Source organism: Prorops nasuta, unplaced genomic scaffold (assembly GCF_024137725.1).
Source record: "Prorops nasuta isolate Cenicafe-Biocafe unplaced genomic scaffold, Cenicafe_Pnas_1.2 PNAS00011, whole genome shotgun sequence".
Taxonomy (NCBI): domain Eukaryota; kingdom Metazoa; phylum Arthropoda; class Insecta; order Hymenoptera; family Bethylidae; genus Prorops; species Prorops nasuta.
This window is the reverse complement of record NW_027116808.1, coordinates 694,087-712,272: the sequence shown is the minus strand read 5'-3', so window position 1 is coordinate 712,272 and position 18,186 is coordinate 694,087. Positions and strand designations below refer to the sequence as shown.

Below are 18,186 nucleotides of genomic sequence, written 5' to 3'. Positions count from 1 at the left end.
AGTTAAGCGTGGTCAGGGATAGGTAGGAAACGACCTTGAAGTTGACCGTGCCTAGAACCGGCTTAGGTCAACCACCGGCAGCACATACATGCTCGCCTGATGCTTCTAAACAAGCCGGCTTACTTAGACCAGCCCTAACCTCTCTGACGATCTATGCCTTTAAGCTTCCTTCGCAGCTACCTTCATCTTCGCTCCCCTTCTATTCATCTATCTCATTTTTTCGGGTAAAACTCCTCATTATTATTTTTGCATAAAAATTATCATAATTGTTCTATTTATTTTGTTTATCGATAATCGATACTGAATCTCCTATTAACGACCCAAATATTATTTGGATCATTCCGAACGTCTTTAAAGATCTATACCTTTAAGCTTCCTTCGCAAACTACTGCAAACTTTACTTCTCTTTTATTTATCTATTTCATTTTTTCAGATAAAATTCATTATTATTTTTGCATACAAAATATCTTAATTATTCTATTTATTTTATTTATTAAAAAACGATACTGTCTCTTTTATTAACGATCCAAATATTAATTAATAGGCTAGCTATAACCTCTCTGAAGATCTATGACTTTAAGCTTCTTTCGCAACTACCTTAGACCTTACTCCTCTTCTATTTATTTATTTGATATTTTCTAATAAAATTCCTTATTATTATTTTTGTATAAAAATTATATAATTAATTCTATTTATTTTATTCCACGATAAACATTATTATCTTTTCTATCAACGTCCCAAATATTCCACAAGTCCACGAGTATTAATTAAAAGAAATTTTTCATGCAAATTTTACGAGCTCACCTACACAGTTTTAAGACGTGGGAACAGCTTGAACTTTGCAAATGGAAAACAATATCTATTCAACGAGTCTAACGTGTTCGTTTAACTAATATATAATTTTTGTAACATTCCACTCAGTTCTCTTTACTATATAATTATTTAAACGATCATTGATTTCGTTAAAGCGAGTCGAGAAAATTATATAAAGAATTAATTTGGAAAAAAATTAAAAGTTTTTTGAGCTAGTTTATTTATTTATTTGAAAGAATTTCTTTCTGCATTTATCATGCTACGAACTATAGTTCTCATCACGAGAATCGCTGCACGTTGCAAACTCGACGAAGCTGTTGGCGACTTTCCCATGGCACGCTTTCTCACGAGCTGAAATACGAGTGCAAAAAATCAGGAGATTTTGGCTTACGCGTCTCACCAAGCGTGAGAAGCGAGACTGCCATTTGCTTTAAGGAATTTTCTTCGACAAAAATGAAAATTGGTCATTAACGAAATCGTTCTATTATATTATAAAAATAATTTGAAGTGTCAATTATACTTTTTTTTAAATAAATTTTATAGTATTTTGCAACAGTGAGTATACGTATAGTATATGCAGTTACGTATAGTGTATCTCGAAGTGGGCGAGGGTGAGCCGAGACTTTATTTACCAGCTTTGAGACTCTGATCTCCTAGTCGACCTAGGAGTCTGCTTCCCCCGAAGCCGGCGATTTTCTCACGATCGCACGTGCCAGTGATGACTATTCCTACTAATTTTTTATCCTGGTCCATCATTACGGTTTCAAATAAAAATTACTCCAATTATTTCCTTCTTCAAAATCTTTAGATTTCTAAAAATAAACCAAACGACTGGTTTTGCAGTTAAAAATCTGAGATTTTAATATTAAAGTAAATTGTTTTTAAGATTCTAATAATTATTATCGTCCAGATAGATCATTTGGTTTTTTAATAAAAATGACTCCAATTGTTTTATTCTTAAAAATTCTTCGAGTTTTAAAAGTAAATTTAACGATAAATTGTCATAGGAAATTTTGGAGATTTTTAATTAGTGCAACTTTTGTTAATTGCAAGGTTGCGAGTTGTTTTGATACTGCAGGGCAGTTTGGTTAACTCTTTCACGAGTCTGGCCGCCTACTACCGAACCAGATCGTGGCTTTGCCCTCGGGGACGACTATCCCACGCTCGTGGTTAGCCCGTGGGAAGAGAATTGACGAAGTCGATCCGATCCAGCACTTTCCGTTCGTCTCCCATGTCTCCAATCCAGAGGCAGGACTTCCACTTTGGCCAAATCGCCTCGAGCCGTGAGAAAACCTGTCCCACAACCGAAATATCGTCACTTGCCACGAACCCAACATAAAAAACTGCTCTCTTGCATATTTATAAGCACCAAAAATTCCAATTCATTAATTATACGAATTTTAATTTCTTTTTCTCACAACGAATCGCTTTAAGAAACAATGTTTTACTAATTGCGATAGCAGAGTTCGATACTGAATAGTAAAATACAATTTGATATCAATAAATTGAATAAAGTTTTATAAAATAAATACAAAATTAAGTAACAGAATGAAGATACGAGATAATGTTTCAGAAAATGTTTATTTATAGCCTATACTCCCGAAACATCGTCACTTGCCACAGGCCCAACCTAAACTGCTCTCTTGCATATTCATAAGCACTGAAGATCCCAATTCCTTGATTACACGATTTTTATTTTTTGTCCAAAGTGTATCGCTCTGAGAAATCAAACTTTACTAATTTTACGAGAAGATTCGGATGCTAAATAATAAAATACAATATTTTAATGTAAACTAATTAAATATAGTTTCTACCAGTTGATAATAAATCCCTGAAGCGAGTAACAAACGAATCAACAGGTAAGAACAGTTTTCCACCTGGCTCTCCAGCCACCTGCAAACACTCTCTCCCCTCTAATTGCAAAATTCAATCGCGAAAAATTTGATTTCAAAAACTCCACAATTTATCGATCACCATTCGTTATAAGGAAACAAATTCTCACAGTGCTATTTTTTGTACGCGCGTGATTTACGTGGAAAATCTCGGGACGCGTGTGAAATCGACAATCGACGATCGGCGAAGATCGAGATAAGGGTCAAAGTTTACGACGCCGAATTCGAGGGGCCGGATGATCTCCGGTTCCAAGGTTACGTTGCTCGTTCGTTGTCCGTTCTCACGAGGCCAGCAACGAGATAAAACGACTCTTCCCAGGCCAATTAAACCGTTCCCACGGGACCCCGTCGTGGGAGAGTCCCCAGGAACGCGACGAACCAACACCAAGTACTCCCAGGACTCTATGTTCCTCCAGAAAGTCTTCTTAAGAATGTAGGAATGAAACTTTATGAGAACCTATTTTAATATAATGTCTACAACTTTTTCCCAAAATCCTTAATAAACAAAAAGTTTATCATTGATAATGATCATTTAATTAATTTATTTTTTGGAAGCCAAGTATTTAAAAATTCGATGAATTTTTTGGACAAGAATTGGGACCCCTTCCACCCCCCCTCCACTGGGATAACTTGGGTCAGAGAAAAAAGTATAATGAATTTTTAGTAGCACGTGAAGCACGGCTGGAATTAAAGTTGGTGCGCGTGAGAACCTGACACAGGCTCGTGGGAAAACGACGAGGGCGCGTGGCGCTTCTGCTACCAGGAGATTAGGAATCTCCAGGAATTTTACGGGACTCTGCATCCTTCGGGAGGTGTCTCTCTTCTCCGTTCTTCTTCGCTCCTCCCCCCAGACACTTCGTTTTATAATTAGCCAGTTTTATTTGCGTAATGCACACGTTCCAGTATTATTATATAACATTCTGCTCATTTGCACGTGTGTGCGTGCATAGGCGTGGACACGGTGGATTTTTTTTATCTTAAATTCAACAACGGGTACGGTCGACGACAGAGATTTTTCTTTGAAAATACTTGAACGGGAGGGGGGGGGGGGGTGGAAACATCGTGCCGGCCCGTAAGGAAAAAATACGAAGCGCGTTCGAAGCGTGAGAATTTGTGGTGAGACGGGCACTAGCGGAGAACACATGCAGCAGGGACATATAGCCGTTGAGAAAGTCGAGATACACCCTTAAAGACTAAATTACATGCTTACGTCACACGTCCACGAGCCCACCACGTGTAAAGTCACCAATTCCAGCTCGATACACTGTAATATATGTTAATTTTCAATTTTTATTTTCATGCTATTCTGTATCATTATTCTTCTTTGTGGAAGTTTCTGTTTTTAGTGAAATATGGTTGCTATTATTTTTTTAAGCGATTAGTTTAAAAATAGGAATGAAAATTTTTATGAAAATTGTAGTATAAAAATTAATTTTGTTCTGAATAAGGACGAATTATGTTTGGAAGAAATTTTTGTGTAGAATAAATGTGGTAAGAAAGTTGGTATAGTGATCATTCTTAGAATAGCTGGTAGCTTTGTCCTTTAAGCTCGGTGTCAGCTATATTCTACAAAGCCCAATTTCACGGATTACCAACCGTTCTTTTCACCGTAATACTATAAGTAAACAAGCCTCACAGGGTACTATGAAGACCAGAGAGACTATGTAGAACTCCTGGGACGACAAAAATTCCATCAGAATAATTTTATGTACAAAACAATAAAAAATAAAGTACTAATAATAATAATAATATTTTTCATTGATCATAAATTCTTTGACTATTTGGTCACGTTCTATTGTTGGGTATATTTGGCTCTGTTGCCTCATAACAAAAAATAATATTTGTAGATTGTTGTAATTAAAACGTAATTAATATTCTATGTCAACAGTATTTATTAGCAAACGATAGAGTCTATTGAAAATTTAAAGATTTCTTTTTTTATTAATATTTATATAATTATATATCTTAATATTGTCTATTATATATTGCATCGTCCTCAATAAAAAGATAATATAAGAATAAAGCAGGGACCTTTAATAAACCACAGTACCTGCCCACTGATGCCAAAACAAAAGACAGAGGCTCAAGTTCAGAATATTTGAACTGGTTTTGTATCAGGATAATATAATAAAGTAGGTGTTTTCCAGGAGAAAGTCAAGAAGAGTTTTATTAAGGGTCAATTTTTGTGGTTTTAACGTCTATTCAACTGAATAACTTTTGTCAACAAGCTGATCAGGCTTCCAGAAATATGATGGAAGTATTTCTAAAGAAAGATGAGGTAACACAGATTTTTTTTAAAGTATTGAATAAATTTGAGGATATTTTTTTACTCAACACAGTGGGTATACGTTTAATCGCTGATATTAACTGTGTTTCATATCACTATTTATTTGATACGTACAATCTCTACTGTCACGTATTACGAAGTGTCGTCATATGTTGTTTATTCTTATTTTTCTTCAGCATTGAATACGTTTATCGAGGGAAGGACTGGTTGCATCATGTTGCTAGTGAAGCAAGTGAGAAAGTTAAGGGGTTGAGCAGAGCCTCACTCTTAAGAGCAGCCAAGGATTAGGGCAGCATGCTCGGTTAGGAATAAATTTTAAAAGCCTCTCGCTCCTCTAGCAGGTAGCAGACCCTTCGAGGCCTTTGACCCAAGGACACCCACTCTGACTTCTTTGGTAAACAAGAGTCCTAGGACACCAGGACGCGTTCAAAGCTATTTTTTATTTTAAGAGGGCTCCATCCAGCAAGGGTACTCTTCGAGAATTGGACTGGAATTCCATTGCACATTTAATTTATCACTACAGAAAATCATATTTTATTACTTTTTAAAGAGGATCATCAACCTTTATCTTCATATATTTATAATAGAATTTACAGTGATACTCGAGGGTTAAGATTTGAAATCTCAATTTTCAGAATTGTTTTTTAAAAACTGATATCTCGAGTTCAATGACCTTTTTGTTAGATGATTTTAACACGATAGATAAGAGTAGATAAAATAATGAAAATTGTAAAAGTAATATGAAATTCTATTCTGCTAAGTCTGTGGTAAAAGTAACCTGCAGTTAACAATGATCCCAAGCAGGTTGCCAGCCAGATATCCCGAGGAGACTCCTCTTAAGAAATTTGGTAAGAACCAGGTAGACAGGTGGTATTCTTCGACCGCAGAAAGGCCATTCAGAGATAATCGTAATTTCACGTTGAATTAGTCAGTGGTCAAGAAAAATGACTTTAGTAAACATATTTCTCAGGAAAGCATAAGTCGAAGGAAGCTCTTTCTTTCCTCACAGCACTTCGTTGTATTTTTCAGAAAATTATTGATTATTCCAATACATCAATGCTATGTATTCTCAATAAAATTACAAGTCGTGACTATAGTTTGCATGGTTCGATAAAAACCTCTCGTGATATAATAATATTTTTTTGAAATAATTACAAAGTGTTTTTTTCATATATCGTCTTCCTCCATGTTGTCCCAACTGGTCCATTGGGGCGTTTGGGTATTTTTCAACGGATATCTTACTCACCCAAAGGAGCAGGCAAGTATAAACAGGACAGATGTAGCTTATATTCGAAGAAAGTAATTAGCCAACATCACACACGACTCTTTGCAAAGCTATATGTACCTATTTGACATACATATAAGCTAAGTCGACAGTAGCAGGCTAGTCGTAATTCATTGAGAGGCGTGAAAACCATTGTAAATATAAATTAGTACAAGATTTTGTATTAGGAATGTAGGAGAGTGTAGAAAGTTGTTGAATTTCGGCGAAAGTCCCTTCCCAGAAGCGACCTGGTCCTTCAAAGCACCAAAGACACACATTCACACTACTATCTATATTTATATAATCCAACTATTCCTCTACATCGACATGTATGCTGCTAGATCTTCGATGGAAACCATTATTTGTGAATTAATTATTATTCCCATTTAATTACACCACAATCAACAGAAATATCCAAAACCAACAATCAATAATCATTTAAAATTTGTATCTCTGCCCTATACAATCATTTTTTTATCGCCATCTAAAGAATTATATATTTTATTAAAATAAACAATTCGTGTAAATCTTTGGCAAACACTATGGTGAAAGAACCATAGGAGAAAATCTTGCAATTTAAAAACTGTTTAAACAATAATCTACGACACAATCACTGAAAGCTTAGCAAGGTATACAATGGAGGAAGAAAAGAGGGATTGATAATAATTGGCTATTTCCGAAAGTGACGTTAACGGAAATTTTCTATCCTCGATTCATCAGGCCAGCATGAAGATCGAGGAAGGTGAGCAGTGTGGCACAACGACCGAAATTCTCGTGCGAGAGAGATGGCACGAACGAGTCTTTCGACAACTCGAAGATCCGGAGGATCTACGAAGCACGTGGTAAGGGGGATCTATGAGATAAATCGATTTCCTTTAAGATCCGTCAATAATGCATCGGCCGTTAATGGCCTGTTAAAAGCTGTCAAGGAGCGCGAAGAACGTTGTAAACACGAATTAATCGAAGACCTCGGAGCCGGACACCAGAAGAGGCAAGGAGTTCACCGAGGATGACCGTGGTGACTGAGGGAGCAAGAACACTCTCTCGACGGTGAAAGGGTTAATTTTTGACGTTATTCGACTAGGACGGCATGATTGGAAAGTGGTTCCTCGTCTTCCTGCAGATTGCTGGCCCTGAAAACCAGGACTCGTCCTTGAGGAACCACTCCTTCGAGGGTACCACTGCGATACCTCAGTCTTTTCAACGTCCACTTGGTCCAATTCCTCCTGCACCATCTTCTTAGCGTATATATACGCTTCGCTTTGGAGAGGCTGAATTATTTTTAGTCGACAAAACGAATTTGTTATTGTTCGTGTGTAATTGTAAAAGAGTGTTTTGGTTGCAGGAAATTGGGTTAGGTGAGCCAGACGTCGAAAGGGTTAATACTCATGGAGAAATCTGGTACCATTTCACATAGGAGAACATGAGGACGCAGAAAGTGGCTGCTCGAGAGTTTCTTCGGAGGAGCTGAGTATTTCTTGAGTGACCTGTGACAATGGCCGATCCTGGCCAATCGCGAGCCTCCGCAGGTATGAAATTTAAAATGGCGTTTGGGGATTGGAGAAGTGGAGGAGAGAAAGTGCATCGATCTTTACATCGTTCTTCCTTGGGCTACGCCCATTTAGCAGGTGCAGCCTGTATCTTGTGCAGAATGCAGTTCTTCTATAATGTAATATGACTGGAGTGCGTGTCATTGGTGCTATTCAGCTTTTAACGCGAAAGGTGTCATTTAATAATGACGATCAGCACTGATTACGATCAAAAGTCAATATTAAGAAGCTCGGTAAGCAGGGTTACAGGCTGCTGCAAGAAGTGGTCAGGGGCCTGTCGAATAAGGGGCGGGGTCCTCGAAAAAAGGGGCTGTCGCATTCTACAGGTTCTTTCAGTTCTTCTTCTTCTTCTTCTTCTTCTTCTATTGACGAAAATCACTCAAGCGTGTCTTGGGATCAGGCTAGCAGCTGGGTCCAGCAAGACTTTTCAAAATATCACAGGAGAGGGTCTCTTTCTTCCATCTCGACTCTCTATCTCTTCTATAATTCGATGATTGGCTGCTTCGTTTAAGGAGGGGTGTTGTCTAGCAAGGGTACGAAAAATAAGAAAAGAAGAAAATGAAGTTATCGGTCTTTAAAAATGTAATTCAGAGACGTAACATTTTCTAAGATAATATTTACAACTCACTGTTCCTTGACCAGCTGTAAAGCTGACAGGAGTTTAGAAGATAGCAGAGTTGGTTAGGAATTTCTTTTAACCAGTTTAAAATTATACATTTGACAGGATTAGAGCACTGTTTTTATATTTGCTTCTTGTCACAACAGAGCAGTAAGCTCTAAACACGTAGCACCATGAAACTAGACAACTGTAGGTTGTAAAGTCAGCAAAGGATCGAATGATTTTTTTTTCTCTTTACATCCCTCGAACCGTGCCATAAAGCAGAAGCTCAAAGCCTCTTTTATCATGAATTTTTTGTCGAAATTTACAAACACCATCTTCCATGTATGGCTGGCGAATGAATAGGAGTCAATACAGGCGAGTAGATATTACACGTCCGGCTGCCTGTGAATTTCAAACGATCGCTTCTACGACTTTGAAGCAGGCGTGGTCAGGAATACAGGATCCTCCATTGCAAGTGCAGAAAAATCCAATTTTTTGTGTACAAATAGAAAATATAAAAAATAGCCTTAACGAGGAAACATAGATTGAACAATAATTTTGCTTTGAAGGAAAAGTTCTTTAAAATTTTGATGAAGTTAAAAACACAAACTTACCTCTAAAAATTATGTATATTATTATACTAGTCAGCACTGTCTATAACTAATTAATTAATAAATCAAACTAGAAACTATATACAGAATTTGTTCTTATAATTAAACAATTTATATAATTAAAAAAAAATGATTCATACAAATAATACGCTATTTCTATGAAATGATAGATATATTTCCGAAAGAAATAACGAAACTTCGTTATGAATTGGTAAACGATCGTACACAATATACATATATAATTACTAAGTGCTATAGCTACATAAACGTGTTGTCGCGTCGTCAAGATTGTATTTCATTAAACGTGTATACTATACGAAAGAACTTTTCTCGAGTCATGTTTCTCTGGCACTCACGGGAACAAGCTTCGGCCCACGGGAACCATCGTTCTCACGATTCGTGGGAATGCGCAAGGAGCCGAGAATCAGGATTGACGATCTTCTGTGGACGTAGCCAGAATATGCATTCAACGAACGACGTTTGAATAAAATCTTGCGAAACCAGCCAAGACTATAAGGAGAGACTCTTAAGACATTTTCCTCTGAAATTTTTATCGACTCCCTTATCTATTTTTAGCTTCATCGATCACGTGCCATGTACTTTTTTTGGCTTCCTATCAACTCGAAATTTCTGATTCTTCTTTAAAGGTTTACCGAGAACCGATCGAGGCTTAAGTTTGTCCCGGATCACCGAGGTCGTAAAATAAGCTGATTTCGAAAGCGGAAAGCGTGCTAAGGTTAAGTGACCAAGGGGAGGGGGGGGGGAGTTTAAAGGCCCTAAAATCCAGATTGAGGAGGCCTGAGAATCATCTGTGCAACGGATGTTGAGGAATTTCTTGAAAAGGGAGGAGCGTAGGTCTACCTGTAGAAGACAGCAACGAGCGTGAGAACCGAGGTTCGAAAGGAACCTTCTTGTTCTCAGGACCACCAGGCATTCAGACGAGTCGAGGAGATCTTTTAAGGGTCCATTTATCCAATGGTCTCCTGTCCATCGATATATCCAATCAGCGAATTAACATTATTTGGGTAAATCGCAATAACGAACTAGGAATCTTTCTTCCAACGTTATACTTGATCAAAAATCTGATTTATGTATAAAACGTTACGTTTGTGTGTGTGTGTGTATTTGACGATAATTAGACGTGTGTGAAAGTAAAGCTTTGAGAAGTACAGGTGACTCGATCAGAATCGTTAATTATGCAATTTGAAAGCAGTCAGTTTTGTTTGAGTATAGAATTTTAGATTTGGTATATGATACGTTGAAATAGGATTTTAAATAAAGTTGATGCAAATGAAAATTTTTCCAATTTCTATTCAAATAAATATTAGTTAATTTTTTGTATTTATTTAAAGAATTGATGGTAATTATAAGAATACACTTGGTAATGAGAATAAACTGTGCTTTGGGTTGAATTTTTAAAGAAATTATAATTTCTCCATAGTTATACTTTCCTAGGACTTCAGGGTCTGTAAAAGTCATTATTTTGAATGGGCTGTTATTTGTGTTGCTGGTCATGAATGATGATCGTTCGAAGGTACAAATAAAAATCATTGCCAAAGAAATTTACCATCGAGTTGGTATACGTTTATAGGTATACATTTATGTACCTAGTAGGAAAATGGAACCATATACACATAAGCTATAATAAGTGTAAGTTTTTCTCAAGTTTTACAACCGGTGGTTGGTTCTTCGGTTAACTTCTTGAAATCGAATGATATCCTAATAAGTAGAAGACGCGAGGATCTCTCCTTGAGGCAAAGTTCTCACGCCTGTGGGACATAACTCGACGATTCCCACGGGCTCGATCGAAGACTGCGTTTTTTAAAAGTCCAAACGTAATTTTTCCATGTCACCATGCAGTACTTCGCATGCATCATTTCCTTAACGGAATACGTATGCTGCAGACTATGAATTGTGTTTTGAAATTCAGTTATATCATTCTTCACTCCCACCATTAAATTTTTCACATCATTCAAAATTTCAAGTCGATCCAGGAGGAGCTCAAGACTTTTCCAAAACGCCTTCTGAAACCGAATGTTTCCCTAGTACTCTTGGGAAAGAAGGGACGGTTTTATTACGATCGAGTTCTCACGATCCTTAAGGACTTTCCTTGAGAATGACCTCGATCAGGGATCCTTCCAGGAATTCCTTGCATTGTCCTGCACCCAACGTTAGTTTTTCTATCACAGTACTAGTATGCTATACTGGCACACTCGTAAACATGAGCCATCGACAACGGTCTCGTATCCTGAAAATTCTATTTACACAAAATGGTTTGAAAGGATGTTCAGGAGTTTAAAATAATTTTGATGGTAGTTTACGTGTATTTGTATACTTTATTTAGATTTATGTGAGTTCCATGTTTGTCGAAAGGAGGTGTACACGAGTCGGAATAGTTTGATTCGAGGAGGAATATGATGGTATAAGAAAAAACATGCATCTTAGGCCTGGACTCGTCCTTTTTCACGCATTCCTCGAGTTCAAAGTTCTCCGATGCGTCTGGTTGAGTGAGAGGAGGCAAGGGCGGAGGGCAGAGGGTAAATGAATCCTCCCACGACCCTTCGGGATCCGAGGATGCCCTCGGTTAGCCGTGAGAACGATCTTCGCCCACGGTCAAATTCGGTCCCGGTGGTATTAGGGCCTCAGGGTCCTGTAGGAGGACCCTTCGACAAAATCAGCCACGTCCCATAAACAGCTACTCTTTTCGATCGAATTTATCGATAGTGATCAAATTCCTTCTTTGATCTTTCGACTCCTACCAATTTGGTCCACGTTCTTAAATTTTCCTGAATGTTGTCAAATTCACGAGACTTCATTTTCTACAATAAATGCAAGATGGAAATAAAGAGGAAAATAAAATTTATCCTTATTCTCTCACATCGATTAATATTGATTTTTCATGAGTAGATTACCATAAGAGTATCCTATAATTTATGTGATTGTTTTGAGAAATTATTCGCATGATTTCAATCGTGGGATCATTACAGGAATCCGGATATATTTATGGGAAGACTGGTTCACGTGACCTTGACGAAGGAGGTCCTGAGGGAGCAACGTGAAATGTGAGCTTAAACCGCGGCTGGTCCATTAGGAGAACAGAATCACTTAGGGACAACGGGAGATTCACCCTCGTCCTATTTCGGCTTCGGCCACAACCAAACGAGGCACGCGTGAAATTTTCGACCGAGGCGTGACCCGGGCATTAGGGAATTAGAAATTGTGCGAAACTCTCGTGTACTCCCCAATACTACAAAATGGAATTTTTGGCTTTCAAAATTCCTACACTGCATCTGGATTAACCACTTTGTTCACCATTCGTTGTCAATATAAAAACACCAACAATTTTATAAAATTTTATTGATTCTTAATTAAAATAAATTAAAACAATTGTTTATTACTTTTTTCTTAATAAATATTTACTTAATTTGATCAATAATATTATTGTAGAGAGATTGGTCTGTGTTGGTCTAAAAGAGTTATCTTATGAAATTATTCGATACGTTTGGGTCGTATGCAGATTGAGAGTCCTGGATGTATACCCATTTTACTATGGGTAACCCTAAGAGGCTACAACTGAATAGAGCTCCCTAATTAACGACTAGGACAACATAAACTTGCAGGAAGCTTTCTTAAATTCTAAGGGTGGCTACGAACGTGTTCATGAAATTCAATTTACATCACTTTTTATACATTGGTTTATATTGCAGGAAAATACAAGGTTAAATTAGAATACATGCTTGGTATACGTGTATTTACGTAAGCCGATTTGAAAATACTGAGAAAGGGTTGTACTTTCTAGGTTAAGTGTTCCACTTAGGTATCAGGCGAACATGAACCTGAAGGATGCTTTCTAAACGAAAAGATACGCCTACGAAGGACTAAAATTTTGGCTTGGTAATTTTACAGTTTTGTGATGATCGTTCATACGAATTTCGAGTAGTGTGAAAATAATCGTAAAATAATTACGATAGAATGTATACACTCTTACTGTATATAAGAATTTGTATTTCTCTGTTATAATATTTCATGATCAGAATCAGAATTTGTAATTGAAATCAAATTTATATTGAAGTAGGTCAAGTAGAGTTCGAAACGTTACGCAAATGTCTGTCAAACGTGCGTCTTGAACTATTTTTCGATCAGGAGGTTATAAGCAGACAGGAAGTTTTCAGTCCAAATAGGGGTTGACCTGCACCCCATAGCTGTTAAATGTCTGAAACCTGGAGTATCGCAAATAGGCCAATATTTCTGTTACAATAAAATTTCCATGGACCAATCCATAAACATTACAACATACTTTACACAGTTTAAGTTAATTCTCCTTCGCGCAAATAAAAGAAAATAATGTATTCATTAATTTAAAAAATTATGTTTCCATTTTAACGAAAGAAGATGATGTTTTTGCGTTAAATTATAACATTAGAACAGAGAATATTAGGAGAATATTTAAATAGAAATTTCTGCTCTATTAATTATAAAATAAAAATGTGCTATTGTAATAAAGAAAATCTTGCCACAGAGACACTTGAGAGATGAGGAAATAAATGTTTAAATTTAAATAGGAAGAATGTTGAATGACTCTGGAATTTATCAAGTATGGTGGTCACGCATGAGGATGCATACGACGCATGATGTGCACGCGTGAACGCAGAATGTGTGGCTTGGGGACACGCAGCTTTCCACATATGAAGCAGAGCAGCAGAAAGGACAAGGAGGTCTTCCCATATGCCCATCCATGTCGCTCCATAAAAACCATTTTATTCGCAATTTATTCGCCAAATATTTTTATGTTTATAATAATTCTATTAAAAAAATACACAGTATATTAAAAAACATAAGCTACAGTATTACAATTGCTATTTGTACGAGTCATATACCATTTATTGCGATCATTAAAACTCATACTTCAGTAGGCTTATAAAAGTCTGCACAAATAGAATGATTAGAAAAACATAAAGGGGATGAATCCCAAAGAGTTTTAGGTGATCTAAACCTATCAGGCTTGCATGAATAGACAAGAGCTGTTGGCTTATTACTATTAAAAGCACCGTTATATCGGTCCTGCTTTTGATAGAAACACATTTCTCTTATTAAATTCCTACCGAATTTACACTATGAATAACAAATCCTTATCAGTGGCAAGTGTATAATTGAAAATTAACGAATCGTTAGCTGATTATGCTACATGGTAGAAAATCATTTTTCTCGTGAAATTAACTCGAGTGAACTTTTCTAGATTAATGAAATTGTAGTTTTCTCGCAGGGTGTAAGTATTTTTTAATTAATTGAAAAATTAGCGCAGTTGAGGGTTACGAGAGAGACACGATTGATAAAGGGTCGAGAGGGTTAAGAGCTCGAAATGAAAATCGCACCACTTGGTAGAACGGGGAACATGAGTCGATAGGAAGTGGAGATGTACGTATAGAGAGATGCGTGATGCAGGCCAGGTCAAATCTGACCCTAACTGAGACTCTTTCTGTTGGGAAAAGGGAGTGGGATGAGAATCGAGGAGGGAGCCTCTGGAGTTTACACTTGCAGACTGGGGACAGTGTCTGCATAGGACAGGCAAGAAGGAAAAACGAGCAAGTATCGGATTCTTCGACAAACAGACCGAGCCACGCCCATGGAGCAGACTTGTATAATATTTAACATGGCTGAGACTGCCACTTTCACCAAATAATAATATTTGGATTACAGATTAATTTAGTAATTTATAAAAAACATAATTTTATATTTTTAAAAATGAAGAATAATTTTAGAAATTTTTAAGTAAAAAAACTGTTCTCGTTACTCAGCTAAATGTCCTATAGAATGAAATAGTTTTAATTGCAAGGGCAAACTCGGTAGTATGCTTATTACAATCGAGTGTTAATATGCTTCTTTAGTTCTACACGATCCGTTCCCGACGACACTTCATTGTAGACTGACAAGTTTTCTTTAGTCTCTGCGCATGTGCATAAAACCACATTTTTGATTCTGTCTGTATTAATATTTCAAGAACTACTTACCAGAGTTCAGGGGACTATTGCACGCACCTTATTCGCTATTAAATAGGGACAAGCATCGCCTTGTTCAAAATCTTGTCTCTGTGATGAAGGTTATTGATTTCTATACAGTTGTTATTTCACTTTGTTTCAGCCAAGGCTAGCAATTCTCTTTTGATTAACAGCAGTAAGATGCTCGATTATAGGTGCTCAAAAGGTGTGTCATTTTAGCTTCGAATGTTTCTTACGAGCCTCCGATTATGAAATAGAGAGAAAAATTCTAAAGTTGTTGCATAATTAATTAATCTACTTCGATAAATTGTTTTCAAATACCCTATCAATGGACAGTGGTTTTTCAACTAGCAACCAGTAAACATGGACTTATTCAACAGTCCATATTGCAAAGTACAAAAAGCATTTCTCGTTGTCTGCGGTGCATGGCCTTATTACACTAATAATTTTTATCTCATACTACGAATTTTATTTTTGATTGGAAATGTCCTGATTATGATTATTCCTATGGTTCAGTATAATACTGTTACTCTACGATACAATTCTAGTAGCATATTTATTTGTATGGTTATAAAAAATATCACATACGTGAAACTCTTCAATAGATGGTGGTGATTTTTAACCAATTTAACGATTTTGATGTAACCATGGCAGTCCTGCCTCTGTTAACTGGATCTATAATGGGATTTTCCAAAGGAATTGCTATGTATTTCAACTCGAATGAGGTAAGAAGTGTTTTAAACAGCAAAGAAATCTTTTTTTTTTTAATATTCTTTCATTAACATTCAGTGAATAATGTTTGAAAAGGTGAAAGTGTTGTTGGACGAAATGCAGGAGAGCTGGGAAAATTTGAATGAAGATAAATTTGAATTGTCAATCATTAAAAATTATGCGAAAAGAGGGAAACAAATATCACTGGCCTATGCTTGTGAGTTTACTTTTTTATTATTAAGGATTTTTTAAGGAGGGAAGAAATGTATATTTTATAAGAGTTAATTAAACAAAATTTGCAGTTTGTGCTTACTCTCTGTTAGTAAGCTACTATGTTCTATCATTTGTTTCACCAACGATGGATTTGATTATGCCTAAAAACGAATCCAGGCCTCGCGTATTTATAATTCCAGGAGATTTTTTTGTTCATGAATACAAAAACTTTTTCACCATTCTCACAATTGAATGGTATGGTACAATGTGCACTGGTCATATAATATTAACGTGTGACGTTTTGTATATAACACTTATGCTCCATTCTTGTGGAATGTATACTGTCTTGAGGTGAGTGTTCATGGTGAAAAAAATCTTTTATTCAGTTAAACACTGTTGCAATTTGAATGACAGGAAAAATATATAAAAATAATATTTAGCAAAAGATTGGAGAAAGTAAAAGGTACGAATTTAAAATATAGCGGGGATATATTTCATCGAGAAAAATTAATTACTGACCAATATCAAAATATTTATGTTTACTTGTCTGGATGCATCAAATTACATTTAAATATCATTAGGTAAGTCCACTTTTTCTTATAGCATATTTGATAGAGAATTTATCAGTAATACTTTTTTTCATTTTCACCTCAATTCCTCTATTTTCACTACTCTACTGGTTTACATCCTACTGGTAATTCTCTTTCAATTTTACGCAACTGATCATTTTTATTTAATGAGATTCGGAGAACGAATGATATCTACGTTTAACATAGCCTTTCTAACCGATCTAGGACTCGGAGTTTTAGCTACTAGTACATCAGCTGTAATGGTTTGTAAAGCATTTTTTATATTTAATATTTTTGTTAAATTTTCATTTTATAAAATGTACCTTAGTTTGTTTTGAGTTTCAACAAGCCTGATCAACGAGTGAGATATGGAATGCTCTATATTATTCAGTCTGTCAGGATTTTTTGCAATAGTTTGCCTGGACAATTATTGAGTGACCATAGCAGTCGTGTTAATTTAGCTGCGTAAGATTCGTGTTTAAGATTACACTTTTTCTTTGTCCCTTTTAATTTTAATTTTGAACGAATTAAAAGACAATTTTTAGCTATAAAGGTAAATGGCACGAGCTTTCAAGGAGACACAAGAACCTGCTCTTGATATTAATGATAAGAAGTGCGAAGCCTACCACGTTTACCGTTGGAAAGCTATTTGCAATGGACTTCAAGCTCTTCACAAAGGTAATATTGAACAATTCCTTTCAAACACATATATTAATTGTAGTTTTCTTAAATTTGCTTTATATATTTCTTTATTTAAGATAACTCGTACATGTTTGTCATATTGTACCGTATTGCTGTCAGTCAAAAACAATGATAACTGATGATATCTAGATGAATTTTTAGTGATAGTAGTTCATAAATTAATAGCTTTTATTAGCCTAGGTCATTATTAACATGAAGGCAACAATAGATAACCAATCAAAAATAATAAATTAAAGGATTAAAGAATGGTTGAAATTTTGTTTTTCATTAACCAAAATACCTTTTTTTGAAAATGATAATTGCATATTAATGATAGTATAAGTTAGAAAACAAAAAAATTTTTCAAAGTATTCAGTTGTGAGAAAGTAATTGACATAAATTATAATATTCTTCAGGTATAAGTGTAATTTTATGATAAAGTATGTGCAGTGTACTATTGAATTAGCAAAAATATTAATATAATTATAAATATATAGAAACTAAACTATATGAATATCTATAGACTCCTCAGAGAGATTTACCATAATATATATAATTTTGCAATGCTATCTTTTTAAACTGATGACAACGTTAATCCAATAAAAAAAATATTCATTAGATGTACATTTTTTGGCTTTTAATATTTTAACTTATACAGCTAAGTTTATAAGTAAAACTTTATTTTTTCCCATAAATTTTCATTGTTAACTAATAAGAAAAGTTAACTGCTAATTAAAATTATAATTCAACAAACACACAAATAATATTTACGAAAATAATCACAACTTAAGTGCACACTGGGAAAGTTTTTGTAATGCTTTTTACTGCATAATAAGAGAACTTCTACCTTATAGCAAATATAGAAGATAAGGTTTAAATAATACAAGAGCATAGTTTGCTTCGTCAAAACCAGATATAACTATCAGTCGAGGTGTCTGCAAGTGAACTGGAGAACAGTGGAGGAGCTCACTCAACTGGCTGACGACTGGAAATAACTG

At 35.6% G+C, this 18,186-nt stretch overlaps 2 protein-coding genes across 2 annotated transcripts in view; one reads left to right on the top strand and one right to left on the bottom strand.

Moving 5' to 3' along the window:
• LOC136777673 (neurexin 1-like) overlaps positions 1-18,186 on the bottom strand; it is a 193,835-nt gene that overhangs the window by 6,863 nt on the left and 168,786 nt on the right. The gene's annotated exons all lie outside the window — the stretch shown is intronic.
• LOC136777676 (odorant receptor 10-like) lies at positions 15,329-17,439 on the top strand. Its single transcript, XM_066734148.1, has 9 exons — positions 15,329-15,524; positions 15,620-15,739; positions 15,822-15,942; positions 16,028-16,289; positions 16,379-16,519; positions 16,680-16,770; positions 16,836-16,972; positions 17,053-17,185; positions 17,266-17,439. The coding sequence occupies exons 1-9, from the start codon at positions 15,378-15,380 to the stop codon at positions 17,326-17,328; spliced, it is 1,215 nt and encodes a 404-aa protein (XP_066590245.1). The 5' UTR covers positions 15,329-15,377; the 3' UTR covers positions 17,329-17,439.

Coding starts and splice junctions, on each gene's coding strand:
- LOC136777676 (XM_066734148.1), top strand. CDS start 15,378: ATGGACTTATTCAACAGTCCATATTGCAAAGTACAAAAAGCATTTCTC. Junction 16,520..16,679: donor TTACATTTAAATATCATTAG/GTAAGTCCACTT, acceptor TTATTTAATGAG/ATTCGGAGAACGAATGATAT. Junction 17,186..17,265: donor ACTTCAAGCTCTTCACAAAG/GTAATATTGAAC, acceptor TCTTTATTTAAG/ATAACTCGTACATGTTTGTC.